Source organism: Athene noctua, chromosome 1, assembly GCF_965140245.1.
Source record: "Athene noctua chromosome 1, bAthNoc1.hap1.1, whole genome shotgun sequence".
Lineage (NCBI taxonomy): Eukaryota > Metazoa > Chordata > Aves > Strigiformes > Strigidae > Athene > Athene noctua.
The window spans coordinates 38,338,509-38,356,073 of NC_134037.1; the positions used below are offsets into that span (position 1 = coordinate 38,338,509).

Genomic DNA, 17,565 nt, shown 5'->3' on the forward strand with positions numbered 1-17,565 from the left:
CTGTTGCAGTGTGGGCTCCTCCATGGCCTTCAGTCCTTCAGGATAAACCTGCTCCAGCGTGGGTCCTCAAGAGTGCGGTGGAGTACCTCCTGCCCTGACCCCTTCCTTCTTCTCCTCTGACCTTGCTGTCCCCTCTGTTGTTTCTCACTTTTCCTCTCCTCCTCTGCCCATTCAATGTTTCATTCCCTTTCTGATACAACTTACTGATAATGTTTTCACTAGCATTGTAATGTATCGAGCGGAAAGATTCACAGAAACTGAAATATCTGGCAACACAGAGTGAAAATTGTGTCCATTCAGAAAAAAACAGCCATGCCTTTCTCCTCTTCATCACACCAAGCAGCATTAGTTTCTGTTCCTGTCATCTATCAGTCCAATCCTTCTGTCAGCAATATCATCAGTTTGCCTTGGGTTGATGTCAGACTAAATGTCTTACAATTACTAGGCTCATCTTTATGCCTTTTTTAACAGTGGCTTAATGCTAATACTCTGTAAGGCTTCAGGAATTTCCCTGCTACACTAAGATGTACTGAAAATGAAGATGAGTGGGCCAATTATCTCCTAGGCAGATCTTCCAGGCCTCCTGAGTATGTAGCAAGATTTAAACCTACTTATGTCTAATAGAGATTTTTAATGTCCTCACATATATCTTGGCAGCTAAAAAATATGACTTTGAATATATCATCCCGCTTCCTTCTAAATGCATGACAGAAATATTTAGCTGTCTTTACCTCTTCTCCTCCATCTCTTTAATATGGAGTGGCTGCAGCTGCTACCTGATGTTTTTCAGGGACATCATCAGGCTTTGCCCTTTGCATGTCTGATTTCTCTCCAGGAGCACAAGCTCCATGCTAGTCTGCTGGATATTTCATAAAAAATACAGTACCTCTGCCAGCTTAAAAGGTTTCTGGACCTCTCCTGGTTGCACGTTGTAAGACCACCTCCTTTTTTAACATTATCTTTTCTTGTGGAGCTTTTGGTTGTAGCTCTTGAAGCTGCACCTCATGCGATATTCTTATGCCAAATGTTTGTCACTGGTGAAGGTTCAATTTCTGAACCACTATTATGGGTGGAGTTTTGCTTTTTGCAGGGAATCATCATTAATTCCAGCAAGTAGCTGGCTGTATATTTGTCATGATTTAAGAGAAAACCAGACTCTCTCTCTCTATATATGTATCTAAAGATGGGCAGTTGAGCCTTGAACCCTCTCTCTAACCTCCTATTTCAGATCCTCCATAGTCCACCCTCTCCACTAGCGCTGCGACACCTCCAGCCTCCCTCTGCCCCTGGATTGGTTGAGGTTTCCAAAGTGTGAGTGTTTGGTGAGAGCACATTTTCAGTAATGGGCAGGGGTTATCTGAAGAGCTTCTCTGTTGTGGGTAATTGGCCCTGACCTGAGCAGAGGTTTGAACCAGAAGGTCCCCAGAGAGAGACCTCCCAGGCTAAATTGTTTTATAATTTGAAGTAAAAATATGGTATATCGCATAGTAAGATAGGTGAAAGTATTAAAAAGAGGCAAGGGTGGGGATACAGGATGAAATACAAGATGTAACTCAATTACATTATTGAAAAAATCTTCATGATTTTTTTTAGATTTTGTTGCCTGATGTAAAAATCTCCAGTAACAAATTTTAGTTTTATATTCCCTAACCCAAAGATTTCTTAATTGCTTTGAAGCATTTCCGCTGATGCTAGTGGTGCTAGCTGTGGTGCTACTGCCCAGGAATGTACCCCATGATGATGTACATTTTCCTTGTTGGCTCCTCTGTTGTTAAGAACTTTGCACTGTGGTGAACAAGGCAGCGGTAACAGTTTTGAGAATTTTGTCACCCACCTTGGTTTACTAATGCTTTCAAAATCTGTATAATTTCTGGTTGTGTTTTAGCCAGGACTCTGAAACACCTACCAGACAGTGTGGGACTGCAAGAAGAAGTTAACCAGCTTCAGTAAATGCTAAAAGTAGTTTTCTAATAAACCAGTCCCCATGGCCCACACAGGCTTGGCTTTTCAGACATGCTCCACAAGTATGTATCTACTACATAGGAGGTTTATGTGGACTCTCCAGAGTTAGTGAGTCCATGGGTTTTGCTTTGAGAATGTAATGGCAGATGAGTAATTTTTTTTCCCCCTTCACTTACTCAACAGGCTTCATAGAGTTTCCTACGGCACTCTGAAAACCAGGATGTATTGGGTTTGCGTGGCAAGGTTTTGGTAGCAGGGGGTGGTGGCTACAGGGGTGGCTTCTGTGAGAAGGTGCCAGAATCTGACCCCATGTCTGACAGAGCCCATTCCAGCTGGCTCCGGGGTGGACCCACGGCTGGCCAAGGCTGAGCCCATCAGTGATGGTGGTAGAGCCTCTGTGATAATATATTTGAGAGGTGGAAAAAACTGCTGTGCAACAGCAGCTGGAGGAGACGAGTGAGAATACGTGAGAGAAACAACTCTGCAGACACCAAGATCAGTGAAGAAGGAGGGCAGGAGGTGCTCCAGGTGCCGGAGCAGAGATTCCCCTGCAGCCCATGGTGCAGCCCATGGTGAGGCAGCTGTGCCCCTGCAGCCCATGGAGGTTAACGTGGACCAGATCTCCACCTGTAGCCCATGGAGGACTCTAGGCTGAAGCAGGTGGATGTGCCTGAAAGAGGCTGTGACCCCGTGGAGAGCCTGTGCTGGAGCAGGCTCCTGTCAGGACCTGTGGAGAGAGGAGCCCAAGCTGGAGCAGGTTTGCTGACAGGACTCGTGACCCCAGAGGGGCTCCATGCTGGAGCAGTCTGTTCCTGAAGGACTGCACCCATGGAAGGGACCAACACTGGAGCAGTTTGTGAAGAACTGCAGCCCGTGGGAAGGACCCATGTTGGAGAAGTTCGTGGAGGACTGTCTGCTGTGGGAGGACCCCACTCTGTGGCAGGGAAAGAGAGCAAGGAGGAAGGAGCGGCAGAGATGTGTGGTGAAATCACCTCAACCCCCACCCCCTGTCTCCCTGTGCTGCTGGTGGGGGGGAGGTAAAGAATCTGGGAGTGAAGTTGAGCCCAGGAAGAAGAAATGAGTGGGAAGAAGGTGTTTTAAGATTTGTTCTTATTTCTCATATCCTACTCCAGTGTTAATTGGTAATAAATTAATTTCCCCAAGTCAAGTCTGTTTCACCCATGACAGAAATTGCTGAGTGATCTGTCCCTGTCCTTATCTCAACCCACAAGCCTTTTGTTGTATTTTCTCTCTCCTCTCCAGCTGAGGAAGGAAGCAATAGAGCAGCTTTGGTGGGTGCCTGGTGTTTAGCCAGGGTCAACCACACCACGCAGGGATGCGCCAGCTCAAGCACCGAAGAGACAGTCTGTGTTACAGAGCAAGCAGAAGTGTTTGTTTCCATGTGATTTAAGCACAAGTAACAAACATGTATGGCAAAATATAAATTGACTTAGCGCTTCAAAGGGCGTGAGTTGCCATCTGTGGTACTTTCAGTATGATACTTGCCACCTTCCTTTGCAGAAGGCCGCTCGAGTGATTCATGTGCTTATCTATGCACTCGTTGTTTTTGGCTTCTTAAAACACTCCACTTACTCTTTGTCTTGGACCCAAAAATTTCAAATAGTTTTTAAAAGGCTTTTTTTCTTTGTGTGTGTGTTCACAGAGCCTTCTTTTGAAAGAGAGGAGTTCCCAGCCTGCGCCCCGAGAGGGCTGGCAGCGGGAGGTCACCCTCCTCCCCTGCCTTACTCACCGCACTCTCGCTTACTTATCCTCACGACTGCTCCTTGTGAAGGGATGGAGCCGAGTCCTCCCTCCCCACAGGCGAGAGTTGAGACACCAAGCCGCCGGGAACTCTCTGGCTCTCCCCACCAAGGGGTGCCTTGCCCTTTTCTGATTAGGCTACAAAGTTCCAACGCTGATGTGCAGTTAAGCTGCTGATCCAAACGCAAAGCCAGGTCATGGGGGCACCTCCTCCCCCTGCTTTATTGCTGGGTGGAGGAAGGCTGGGGGCTGCAGGAGCACCGTGCTTCCATACCCTCCGCTTTTTTGTGGTGGATCCCCTGTGCCAGGCCAGCTGTTTGCTATTTCAAAGAACCTTCAAAATATTGCCTTAAAAAGCATTACGATTTTGTTTTAAATTGATGGCAATGACTACTTTTTAAGGGGAACAAGGAGCTCCACATCTCTCCAGCCTTGGCAAGGGGAGCTGTTGGGCGGTGGGTGGGCAGCGCTTCCCTTGGCGGCGGGCCTGGGCAGCCACGCTTTCCCCGTGCCTCTGGTGACCGATCCACTCAGCAAAGAAACTCCTCTGGTTACGCTTAGCTTCTTAATCCTTTTCTCTTCCTTTCCAGAAGTTACAACTTTTCTGTTTGCAGCTCCATTGCATCACCACTCCACTCTACAGCTGTCCTGCATTTTTTTTGCCTAACAGCATGTAATTAATCAGCTCAGGTTTGTAATAAAATATGACGCACATTTAATAGACTGAGTCACCGGTAGAGCCAAGCAAAATTAGCCGATGGGAAGGATGGCAGAGGTGATAACGCAGGGCTATCAGCAGGCGAGGGGCAAGCCTGCCTTGCACAGCTAATGCTCTGCAGCAGCAGCCTGGGCGACACCAAGACCAAACCTGCTCATGTTTCCTCATGGCTTGGTGATGTTTTGGCATGTTTTCCTGCCTTACCCAGCGCTTCTGCGGTGGGAGCCAGATTGGTCAATCCTTTCCATAAACGATGGGTATGAGCAGAGGGTTAGGCTGGGAACCAGGAAACAGAGTGGGTGGAGGGGAGAGGTGGCTGCCACCCCCATGTGGACACCCACCCCCTGGGCGAGGGCCAGACCACACCAAGGGGACGAAACTTTCAGGGGGAGCCACCAGCCTCACCCCCAAGCTGTTGCTGTCATTTCAAACCTTGGTCTGATTTCTATTTGCAGCATTTTTTGTTGTTGTTGCCAGCTGTGGTACAGTTACCTCATTAGTCTTCATTAGGGGGTGGTAAAATACACATGTAAAACCCACAGTAAAGCCAGCTGATCACCAGCACTGTGCTTTATGAACTCTGGAGTCATAAGACAAAGCAGTTCTGTGGCATTATAAAACAAATCTCCCTCTTGTGGCTCAGAGATCATCAAAGCTAAATAAGAGGGGTTTTGCCAAGAAAGGTTGGACCAAATGATCCTTGACGTCCCTTCCAACCTGGTATTCTATGATTCTTGCTCAGCTAACAGAGGCTTTAAGGTTTGTATACAAACAGCTGCATTGATGTATCAGAGACTGCTCCTTAGTAACACCAGGAGATGTTTGGGGTTTGTACCATTTACTTTGCAAGAGTTGCAAAAAAATACAGCAACAGCAGATTGGTTTCCTTTTAACGTTAGAAATACAGAAAACAGACTGTATAGACTCAACATAACAGATGATACACTTTAGAAACAGAAGGATTGACAAAAGTGAAAACTGTAACATCATATCAAAAATGGGAGTGTCTGGGTGTGTATATTCAGACACATGTAGCAAAAGTAAACCATTTCTGATTTTATGATTAACACAACTGCAGTTGTGGTAGCAGCTTTCTAAGCAAAATCATTTTAGCTTTGTTTCATGTAATTATGAATATTTCCAAATGACTGCTTTTCCGCTGTTTGTTAGAAAAGGCTTATCTAGAAAACTTTTATGATGTAAGCTAATTACATCCCAAATTAAAAAGATTTTATTATTAATGAACAAGATAGTGGGATTTGGCATTTGCTTTCAGCATTCAGCAAAATTCCTATTTAATGCTGTGCAAACTAATTTGGTCTCTTATCCTACAACAGAAACTGCAAAAGTTGTGATGGTACAAATCATGCATTGCAGGATATTCATTGCACGAGAAGATTCAGGCTCCTCTGGGGATGGGCAGGAGAGCAAAAACTCTGCCAGTTCTTGGTGTTTCTCTGTACCAGCGTGCCCAGGGAGGCAGCTGTGGCCAGGGGACCTCATTTGCTGCTCCTTGGTGCGATCAGTCCCGTACACAGCTTGCAGACGCAGCAGCAGCCTTAGGTTAGCCTGACACAGCTGCAGAAGGAACAGGATCAAAGGAGAGAGTCATCCCTACCCAAGTTCTTGCAAGTCTTGTTTCTGGTTGTTTACCAAGTATTCCAGCCACTTTGTCAATGTCTTTTTTTTTTTTTTTTTTTTTTTAATTGGAAAAAAAAATATCTTAAAGAGCTAGCACTAACACAAATTACCTATCCCACTTTTTATTGTTGAATAATCTCCTTACTTTATAGCACTGCCAGGAGGGATAATGCTATAGTTAAGGCATGACACCACACTCCAAAAAGGGTGTCTTCTCAAAACTTGTCCAGTCCTCTCTCATCCTTGCCTATAGCCACTGGAAAACATACAAACCTCCTGAAATTAAACAGCACAGTAGCCATTCCAGATAAACGACAGGTCTTCTCTTTTGGTCTCCTTTCCCTGTTAAGGTAAAAAAAAAAACATCCCAAAGCTAAACACCTGAGAATGGTCTTTTACTGATGTTGAGAAGCTCCTGAAAGAACAGCTGCTTTTGGTGGTAGGTGGACACCAGAAAAGCCACTTTAAGATTGCCCATCAGTTAAATTTTTAAAGCAATGGAGGTGGAGCTGCAGAAACGCCCTACCTATTGACGCCAGAACATAATTTAGCCTCTTCCTTAGAAAACATCAGCAGTTGGGAGAGGCTCCAAGTTTTCCTAAGGAAACAATGCAGTGAAACACATCAGTCAGCTGGCTGTGCCTTCACTACCACTCACCTGTATCCATCCCTATGCAGTGCAATCTGGTGACAGCACGCAGGTTGTGCAAAACCTGCTAAATCCAAGTGCCACCTCGTAAACATTTTGCAAGCAGATGCAGTTTCCAGCTATGGGAATTTTCACCTTCACCACTAAATCACCCACAGCAGAAATTCAGCACCTGTTATTTTTATTTATTTATTTATTTAAATTGCTGTACAGTCAATCCAGCAAGTCCCCAAAGGTAAACCAGTCCCAAGGAATAGGAATGACCAGCAATGAGAAATGTTGTAATTTTAAAAGGAGGTCAGGGCCAAATATTCCTATGATTTCTAATTCTTTCACCTTCCATATTGTGCCAGGGCCATCCTGCTGGGAGTGTATGGATTCCTCCTTGCTAACATAAAATACTACTTCTGCTCCAGAATTTCCAGCTTCAGGAACTGAAATTCTGGCTTAAATGTTCAGACTGCATTATAACAGCCGAAAAAAGAAACACAAATAGCTCGCCCACCATCTCTGATTGAGGGTATCATTAATCTCTTTTCTAAAGCATTCTTCACAACCGACAATGCTATTTTATCTAACCAACAAAGAGAAACAGGTTCCAGCTGGGGCTTTAAAACCTGATACCGATTTTCTTAAAATAAATAGCATTAGTAAGCAATAATGAGGGTATTTCTTCATATGGCTGCTTCTACCACTAAAATAGCAGAGGGCACATAAAGAACAGTGAGTAGTAATGTCAGTGAGCACATTTCAGGCAGTTTTCTTCTTCACCTCATTTCACAATGCTGAAGAAAGTAATGACAAAGTTGTGTTGAATGTAATAACTTTAAAAAATTATTTATTTAAATCAAGGATTTAGCATACACAAAACAAGCTGTGTTTTCCTCTGAATTCCTGGTTCCTAAACATAGCTTTTGCAGCTAATAATGGCACATATCCTGGCCTAGCCACAGTGCTGAAAAAAAGATGGAAAAAAAATCTGGTTTAGGCAGATTATGGAATTTTTAAAAATTTATAATTCAGATCTAGAATACACTGCTCACCAGTCATAACAACATTGACAGCTGATCTTAGTGTCTAGCATGATGCTTACAAAGGGAGTTGTGCTCAGTGAAGGAGGTACTGTACAGCAATCTGTGTCCGTTCTAACATAGAAGGAACCACATTGCCTCAAGATGTTAAGCTGCCAAAATTGCTACACCAAAATTTAAATTGAGAACAGACCCAAATTCACTTGTCCAGCTAAAACAGAAGTGATAAAAAGAGGCGTTACTTTCAGCATCCTTACAATTCAAAAGCAATCAAACCACTAATGCTTTGGGTGTCTGTCTGTAACCCAGCATGTGTTCATACTCCCCCAAGAAAAAGACACATCGATATATGAAGTGAAGAAAACATCAAGAATATTTTGGTCAGACTAAAATACCCACATAGGCCCCAGTCGGTTTTTAAAATTCCAAACAAAACACATTACAAAGTAAATTAATTCCTTCTATTTAATGCATCACCTACTAGAGTTACTGAGCAGGCATCTGCTCACACTTGCAATGAACTGCTGAGAGGCCAGTGCTGCTCCCTGGTAGACAGCGGCACGACCAGAAGCTTGTAAACTCAAAGACTCAAGGTGTTGAAAGAATGAAAAATTGCCTCAAGCAGGTGCCAAAAATGAGTGAACCATACTTTTGCAAGGTAACGTGGGAGTCTAAGTAAAAAAAAAATATAATACAGGCTTGCTTAATTTACAATTCAAACCGCCACCCCAATGGTTAAGTTAAAGGATTTGAGTAAATGAGTACTTCTATAGCTTTCAACAGCCTTTAGACAACACCTTCCAGACCCAAGAGATTTATAAACCTGTGAAACAGGTAACTTATGCCAACTGCTTATCATTACAGTACTACAGGTGTACTCCATAGGGCTGGTCCACCCAGCGGCATTCAGGAGGGTCAGAGCTACAAATGTTGCACGTACAATCTCTTATCAAAAGCGTATTTAATAGTGTCAGAAAGCAAGGGGGGAAAAAAAAAATTCCCATGCACTCGTCTGCAGCACAAAGCAGGTTTTTTCTCAGTAAGGAAGCTGCCACAGCCAACACCACTGAAGTCCAAAATACGTTGCCACTTCTAGTGTTTTACTAAAACAATTATACCTTTGTTGTAAAGTTCTTAAAAAATATTAAAAAAATTAAAGTTTTTGGTACTTATTGTTCTATTATCTTCTGAATATCTTAGTGTGCAATATGAGGTCTAGATGGTAAGTGAGCTCTTATAAATTCTGTTAGCATCACAGAATATCCTTAACTAATGAAAATTCTCACTGAAGTAAGTGAAACTTCTCCTAGAGAGCATCAGAAAGTCAGGATGAGAATTTTTACTGGTGCAAGAAAATATTTGTACTAGTTACCTGACTTTAAAATAAAAAACAGAAGTCATATGTATATAAAAATCCATTTTTTATTAAACTCTGATCACAGAAGAGAATAGCTCAGTATAAAATCTCTAACAAAGTGATTTTATAGTGCAGTAAACTCTCCATCTCTCGCAGCCATAAGCTCTGTTTATGAGTGTACAATATACCTTTGTATCATAGAACACAAAACTGGAGTTTGTCCTTGTAGCCTGGTATTTGTTGAGCAGGAAGACAAAATTTAATAAAAGCTGTTCCTTTTTCTAGCTTATTGTATCCAGAACACCCAGTTTTGTAGTGATGCTTTGAGACTGTTATATGCGAAATATTGTCACTACTCAACTGAATCGGACTGCGTGGCTGCTATTCAGCATTTCAGACCATAAGATAAGTCACTTCAAATGCCCCAGTGACAAATCACAGCAATAAATTATTTCCTGAACACACATAGCAATCTTATATCAAGGAGCCACCCTAGCAGAGCAGAAAGACACGCACAGTGGTTAAAGAGAGCAAAGGGGGAAAAAAGGGGAAGTTTTCAGTAAAAAACTAGCTACTACATAAAGCCTCATTTTCTAAATAAATCCTAAAGGTGTTTTGTTGTCTTTTTTTTTTTTTTTTTTTTTTTCCTTCTACTTAACTGGAGTATTTCCAGGACATTTGGTTTATATCAAGCAACTAAGAAGAGCTGAAAAGCATGCTAGGCTCTCTATGAGTACTGAATCCAGAGCCATGTTTCCTTCAAACTCTGTACCTCAAGCTGTCAGCTGAAAGTGTTCGAAGACCCCCTGACAAGTTTGGTATTTGGAGAGCAGGCAGAACTGCAGAAAAACCTCCTCTTTGGCCCAAGGACTTCTCCTGCCCCAAGGACTTATCCTGTCCTTTCTGCCAAACGTGTGGAAACCAGGTCACACTAAATAAATCCCAGGTGAGAATCTGCTGTCCAGAAAAGAAAATTCATAATGGGCTGGGTAGACCCAGATTGCTGTTCCCCATGCCCAAGAGCAGCATTTGAGGTGAGACCAGTGTACGAAGCGATGCCATGGACTTGACACCCTTGACTGTACAACACTGCAGAGTCCATTCTAACATTTTATGCACTTGCAACTACTATAAGGTCTTTCTATGAAGTACATCCCACTCTGGAGCAAGAAAGTACTAGTAAGTAAGCACCTGACCTAAAGACATATTTACAGAAGGAAATAAAGCAGTAATAGGAGCTCTGCAAAATAGGGTTTTAGCAGTTATATAGCAATTTGCATCTTCACAAAGCTTTGTGCTGTTGTAAGAAGCTCCTCAGAAGACCTGAAGATTATTAATCAGAAAATAGAGCACACATTTATTATTTGTGAGTCCTGCCAACTCAGGACTATGATGCTTGTCATTACTTCCACTACAAGCATTTGTAGCTAGATAAATAGCTCTCGTTATTGTAATTTAAGACAAAGCAATTTTTATGTACTTCAGAATGTGCTTGTTTACAAATACACTACTTGTATACTGTTACAGCATCTATAAATAATAAATACACAGCTGTAACAGTTATAGAGTAGCCATTTAACTCTGGCAACATCTAGAGGCAAGGGCAAAAACTAGACGAGCAAGTACTCCATGTTCTCTAGCTTTTGGCCCAAGTTGTTTCTTGTATTTCTCATTTTCTCTCATAAACACACTCCAAAAGATACCAGAATAAAAGTGGGTTTTTAATGAAAAAAATTAAGATGGTACCACTGCAAGAATAACAGTTCTCAACCTAAATACAAGTACAAACAACATTCATCTTTGAAACACTGCAAGAATCAAAGATTTCTTCTCATTTAGCAAACTAAAACCTATCTGATACTGATTTGACAGACAGCAGTGAGGCCGTACAAGCTTGTATCAATTCTTACGTATTGAATCAAAACACAAATAGCTTTTTCCCCTCAAAGCTGTACTGACTGTAGGGTGTTCTGGCAGGAACCACGACACTGTTTCAATACTATCAGACCAGCATGTGCTAATCAGGCCCTGGACAACTGGCACCATGATGATCAAAACAGCCATAATCCTGACCATCGATAAACACCTTTGTAATTAAGTCAAATCCAATGTCCCTGACGCATCAGGCAATCAATAGAAAAGTATGTGTGCGTTCATTAGGCTACCTAGATGTCTCAAGCATAAAAAGACACTGAAAGGCACTAGGCCACAGGAAGCACTGCTTTCAAGATTGTCTTTGAGTACGTATTTCATTTGCATCTAAGACTATAGCCTGCATTCACCCACTCTCTTGTGGTGCTCCAGTGCTTTGAACTAAGCAAGCAAACAGGTAATAAAACCCTTCCCCCAACCCTAATTTCCTGGATGTTAAGAAGAAAGGGATACAATAAAGAAAACTGAACACATGAACAACCAAGGATCCAGTCTATTCAATCCAATCATCTGATGAATCTAACTTGGTCACATGTGCTTATATTTAATTGCTGGTCAGGAATAAGTATTAAGGAAATATAATGACAGACTGCCTCTCACCAGCATATGTTAATCACCTAAGGGACCAGTTGCTCTGAACACTTAGTGGATTTTCTGATTCCAGGGAGGGGGTTAGCAATGGATTGGAGCAGCAGCTCTGAATTATGCAGGAGATAACTGACCACACCATATTCTGCTATGATGGCAGACTTCATTCTCTATTGCCTGACATCCAGAGTAGCTATTTGCACTTAGGTGCTAGGAGTGCAGCATGGGTGCCACTCAGTATTACAAGGTTGGTTACAAAGATCACACTTGGTGGTCTCGCTATGAGGGAACTTATAGTACATAGCAACATGTAACCGTGAATTACCCCTACTGCCCAAAGTGCTCCAGATTCTCTGGGATGAGAGATACCACATTAACACAATGCAAGGTCCAGCAAAAGCTAAACCACATGGCTAATCGTATTCCTAACTGTTAATACTTCCAATGTGGAGCCTTGAGTACAGTGTGGAGTCTCTTACCACCACCTTCTCAAACCAGAAGAATTACTGAGAAGTTTTCTTAGCTAGAACCATTATACTTGGTCATTACATCCATTTTTCACTTTGCTGATCCTTCCCTTCCTCTCCTGCATATCCAAGGCATAAGCCATACTGGGAGAGAAGCAAAGGCCAACTGTATCTGACACTTTGAGTTTATCCCAGCATTAGGATGACATTTGCTGTACAGCCAGAATACATTCCAGGAGACTTGACTTTTTGTGTAAGTAGACATCCTATTTTCACTCAATTCCCTAAGGGTGACTTCAAAGCCACTAGACTACCATTTCGGGGCAATATCCAAAATTAGAAACTCCCATAACATTAAAACGCCAAGAATTCTTTTTTTCTCAGACTTTTGGGCTACGTAACTGATTACATCAACACAACCTGTGCAACACTGTAAAATTAGCAAGGATCTGGAAGCAGGATGGGACACATTCTATGGAATGTATAAAACCAAACTCAAACAGCATGAAAAAAGTAATGTTTATTTTTATTGTTTACAAAAGCATGAACACCTTATGCAAAAGCAGCATCCTGAACCACACATTTCCCTCATCCTCCTGGGATATTGGCAGAAAACAAGTACTTTCTCTGTTCTTTAGGGTTAAACGTACTCTGCTGAGCTAAATGGAAACCACCCCACCGATATTCATGGAGCTCTGACTGCTTACGTTAGCAAAGAGGCCGACTCATCCGACTGCGATGCAATGAGATGTCATATGGGTGACGTGCTTTAGGTGCCAAACTGGATTAGTCTGCGTCTAACCAAGATAAATACACTATCCAGATAATTAAGAAGCTCCCCATTCTCTTCAATTTTAACTGAAACAGATCTAATTTCAAATATGTGTTTAAACATTATGACTCTTGTCCCACACTAACTTCATGCAAGGTTATGCACCATGAACAATTTTACTCAAGTTTTGAAGAGACAGTAAGTGTGCTCATAAGCTATTTTAAGAGTGAGACCTTTCAGCACAATAGCTATTTACTCCTTTCTTACCTGCCTCCCCAGTACATGGAGCTCAAGTGCTTACTCTGAAGAAATGTGCCCTAAGGTTAACCTGAAAAAAATGTGCAGCATATTTATTTTGCCTTCATCTTTTTCTCCTGATCTGGAGCTGGAAGTAGTTAATGGTCATACAATCAAACAGGCGATGCTTTTGAACCTACAGAGAAACATTTATTTATTTATTTATTTTAAAAGTGTTTTGTTAAACAGAGAATTTGATTGCAATAACTTCAAAGACTTACCTGGAGCAAGTTACTTATTGTTTCCTAAAATGATCACTACTATAAAACAGCATAATTCCTCAGCTCCTCTGAGTTGAGGTCCCTCCCCTCAGAATCTACAACTGATGCCGCAAAATATTTATTACACTGGGAGAAATGGCTCTGGCTTGCCTGCCATCCTACCTCTAAAATGACTGACAAATACTATTTATGTCTGCAAGACTGATACTGGATCTATGGATCAATGAAAACGGCTTCATTTTACTGCCCAAGCTGCAGGAACTGTTCTATTAGCTCCTGCCAACTTCACATTAAAGAAATACAATTTACTTCACATACTGAAAGAACCTGCTAAGAACCCATATACAATGTATGTGTACACACATATACACACACATATAAGTAATTTGTATTTATTTTACATCAACAAAGTGCTAAAAGAATCCAACAACTGTCACTGCTAGAGATGAGGCTAAATGAAATGGTATCACTTATATGGCATCAAATAATTATGAGACTCTGGCCCAAGAACTTCAGAACTGTTAGCAAAAAAGTGTCTTTCGCTGGCAAAAAAAAAAAAAGTTCCAAATGGTTTGAATCTCACTTTTAATAAATTGGAAGCATTTAGAAAAAAAGTATTTGAAAAAATACCATGCAAAGTAGATTTTATAATTTAAAGTTCAGTTCTGTGTATAGCAAACACACACATTTATACATATATTCTATTACTTTTATGGCAAAATTCTGAGGTGTCTTGACTTGATGACTTTAATGAATCTGCAGTATCTCACATGCATATCAATGCCTCAAATTTTGAAAAAGAAAAAGCTATACAAGTTCAGCCCTGTGTTCTGTGAGTCTGGCTGCATAGTCAGAAACAGAAGTATTGCACTCAAGACCATGCCTACAAAAATGTACATTTAATAAGGCCATTATATTCAAGATCATAATGGGACTCAAGTCACACGAACAATCAAATATATCATAGACCTAGGAAAGCCATATTGCAGATGATTGACTCAAAACAGCAGTGTTCCAGCAATTCAGTAACTGACTTTTTTTTTCATTAAATGCCAATCTCTTTGAACTGGTTTTACCCACAGGGCTAGACAACCTGATGTGTATGTATGCAAGCATTCTCACAATGCATTGTTTAATTTTTTTTTCTTCAAAGTTACCAAATGCCCCAGAGTTTGAGGGTAGGTTTCTACTCAAGTTCTGCCAATAAGGTTCAAGCTGTTACCAACTTTAAGGAATTTCCATGATGGAGGGGAGAGAAGATTTGACTTTCAGTTATTTAAATATTTGCCAACATGCAAGACATAATTCTTACTTTACAAAGTGTAGCAAACCCATAACTGAACATGTACTGGAATACTTCTCAGCCTGCTCTTTCAGAGCCAGATCACATTAAGAGTATGTTTATCTGATCTTGGCTTACTGAAAGACAGAGCAAATGATCAATTTAACACAATACAAAGAATGATACAGATTTACAAGTTAGCTGCCCACATCCCATGGCAAATAGAAAGAAGCTACCCTTTAATCAAAGGGGTAAGCTACCTTGAATTTACAGTAGGTTAATATTCACACCAGCCATTACCCTGGAGTAGGTGTGCTGTAAATCTGCTAGCTTGCTTTGTAGTTATTTGCTCCTTTATCCATTTCAAAGTTACCCAGTGAGCCAGCATTTTGGCTTGGTTAACAGTAGTGGCATTTGCCCAAGAAGGAAGGGTAGACCACTATCCTTCTTCCCCATGCCACACTATGTTAAATACACAGAGCTATGCAAATGCAAAAAGCATCAGTACAAAGGCTGGAAGAATCACAAGACACAGCAGACAGGAAACTTAATGGTCACATGCAATACAGTTCAGCAGAGAAATTCTTTCACAATCCTATATTCTGTCATAAAATCCACAGTGGTGGAGATTATGGATGACCTACCTTCCAGCTGAATTAACTCCAGCATTAGGAATTATTTCTGAATACAACAGACTAATCCAACTCTTTTTTGTTCTAGGACTTGTTATTTGGGTTTAGACACTTTTTAGTACAGAGACAAGAGAAAAACCTGAGACACAGACAACGTGACCTGTTTGTGTATCATAAACAGACAAATGGATAATCAAGATGCAAAAAATATTAAATGTGTCACACACTTTACACCTACAGCTCCATGTACTTTTTTGCTGCAGCAATGGTGTCACTTGCCAGATGCAAGTTTGTCACTAACCGTGAAAATGTTTTTGACCAGAGCTGTGAGGAATGCATTTAGACGGCAACAACACAGCCCTTGGAGTAATGAATAAGAAACATGCAAGTTCAGGAGATGGTTTCTGATTCCACCCCTCTCTTCTAGTTATTGCATCCTGAGCAGCTTAAAACATCTCTCTTAGTAATCACATTATTTGGAAGGAGATTAACTCTTTCCATATCTTCTTCACAAAAGGAGCAGTAAGAAGTCCATTAATGTACCACATAAGATGGAAAGCCATCTAAAAGGCTTCTACTTATTTTAGCAGTTTTGACTAAAAAATAATTAGCAGAATCACTTTGTCAACTAGGTTGAAAAGATCTGAGAATATTTTGGAAATAGAGTTTCAGAAGCCCATCTCTGACATTCACATTAAAATGGTGGCCTGACTACTAGCAATACATTGTCTGCAAGTGTCTAAACAGAGCTTTGACGGGTATCAAGCAGTAGCAGCCTCTTCAACATGTTATGTTTGCTGTATTTAGTACTTTTTAATTGAATTCTCTCTGCCTATAAAGCAACTGGCTGGTACTTAGCACGACAACTCATACACACAGCATTTCTAAATGGAATTACATATTGTTGCTTTCTCTCCACCATAATATTATCTTACCATTTTCAGTATCAGCACCACAGGTTTAATGTAGGTCATGGACAACAAGCAGCAGGCCTACTTTTACCGCTTGCTTCAAACAATGTATTGTTTCATATTCATACATTCTTAAAACGTTTTCCTCACTTAGCTATACTAAGTATCAGTCTAAAATTTAAGTTTACATTGAAAAAAGTTATCAATGACTTGACCAAAACCCACCAAAAATCCCTTTTACTGCCACAGGAGACCATTTTCTCCTGAATTAGTGTTAACGGATATTTATATTAGAGGACTCCATATTTCAGAAACCAGTTATTTAATGCTCAATATTCTTTTCAGCAGATGAAGAGGTAGGTATATTGCCACACAAGAAAAAAAAAACAAACCTGTAACAGACACTCAATTAAATCAAATAATGTCTGAAAAGTCAAACACTGTTCTGACAGCACATAAACGTGATGTGTCTGAAGACACTCTCCAAGGAGGACAAGAAAAGTTGCGCATTCTGATTAGATAATACATCATAATTTGAAATTTAATAATTTTCTGGAAAGAAAACACAAGTGTCCAAATGCTACTTCCTTCCCACCTCCCTCCCCCAAAGAAATGTGGGTGCCAACAAAACTGCCTGTATCAATGGTAGTATTAACTTTTGGACTGCTAAATATGGAATCAACTGCCATTCTTCCTTACATTCACCAACACCAGCAGTCTACAAGTTTACACAGAGACCATATGCATGATAATTACATAATTACAATAGAAATTCAACTTTAGTGTTGTTCTTAAAACAATCTTCATAAATAATGAAAATATCTGTGTTCTAGCTCTTCAGTAACCTAAGGTTAATTGGTACAGATAGTGGTTTTTTCTTCCTTTTATAAACCAAACTGGAGGTTCCTCACTGCCAACAATGGTTAAGGCCTGGATCAAGTTACTCTCCTTTTGCTTTTCCCTTTTTCTGCTTTTTTCCATTTTCCACCACTGCATTATTTTCTTGTTTGCTTAATCCATTTGCAACAGCACCATTTGCTATTTTGCCATTCTTCATGGGTTCCTTGGGCAGCTTATATGTCCGATAGTAAAAGTTACCAAACAGGAAAATGAAGGTGACAGCATAGAAAATTACACCCCAGTGCATCCATTTAGGGAAAGGACAATCAATATAAATAGACAAGGCTGTGTGGCCAATAGTCACATGGAACTGCACCTGAAAGACAAAAAATACAGAATCAAAAAGGTCTGGATATATTCTGTAGGTCTGACTGCACCAGTGTATATCAATGCATAAAGTTATGAAAACTGCTAAACTGGGAGGGGGTTAGGAAGCCATATTTG

The 17,565-nt window shown here is 40.9% G+C and overlaps 1 protein-coding gene across 1 annotated transcript in view; it reads right to left on the bottom strand.

The window, feature by feature from the left end:
• Window positions 1–12,601: 12,601 nt before the first annotated feature.
• The window catches only part of ELOVL4 (ELOVL fatty acid elongase 4), a 35,455-nt gene continuing 30,491 nt past the window's right edge, over window positions 12,602–17,565 (bottom strand). The window contains exon 6 of the mRNA XM_074895953.1: window positions 12,602–17,437. Coding sequence (XP_074752054.1) covers window positions 17,162–17,437 — 276 coding nt within the window. The 3' untranslated portion in view covers window positions 12,602–17,161. The remainder of the gene's footprint in view (window positions 17,438–17,565) is intronic.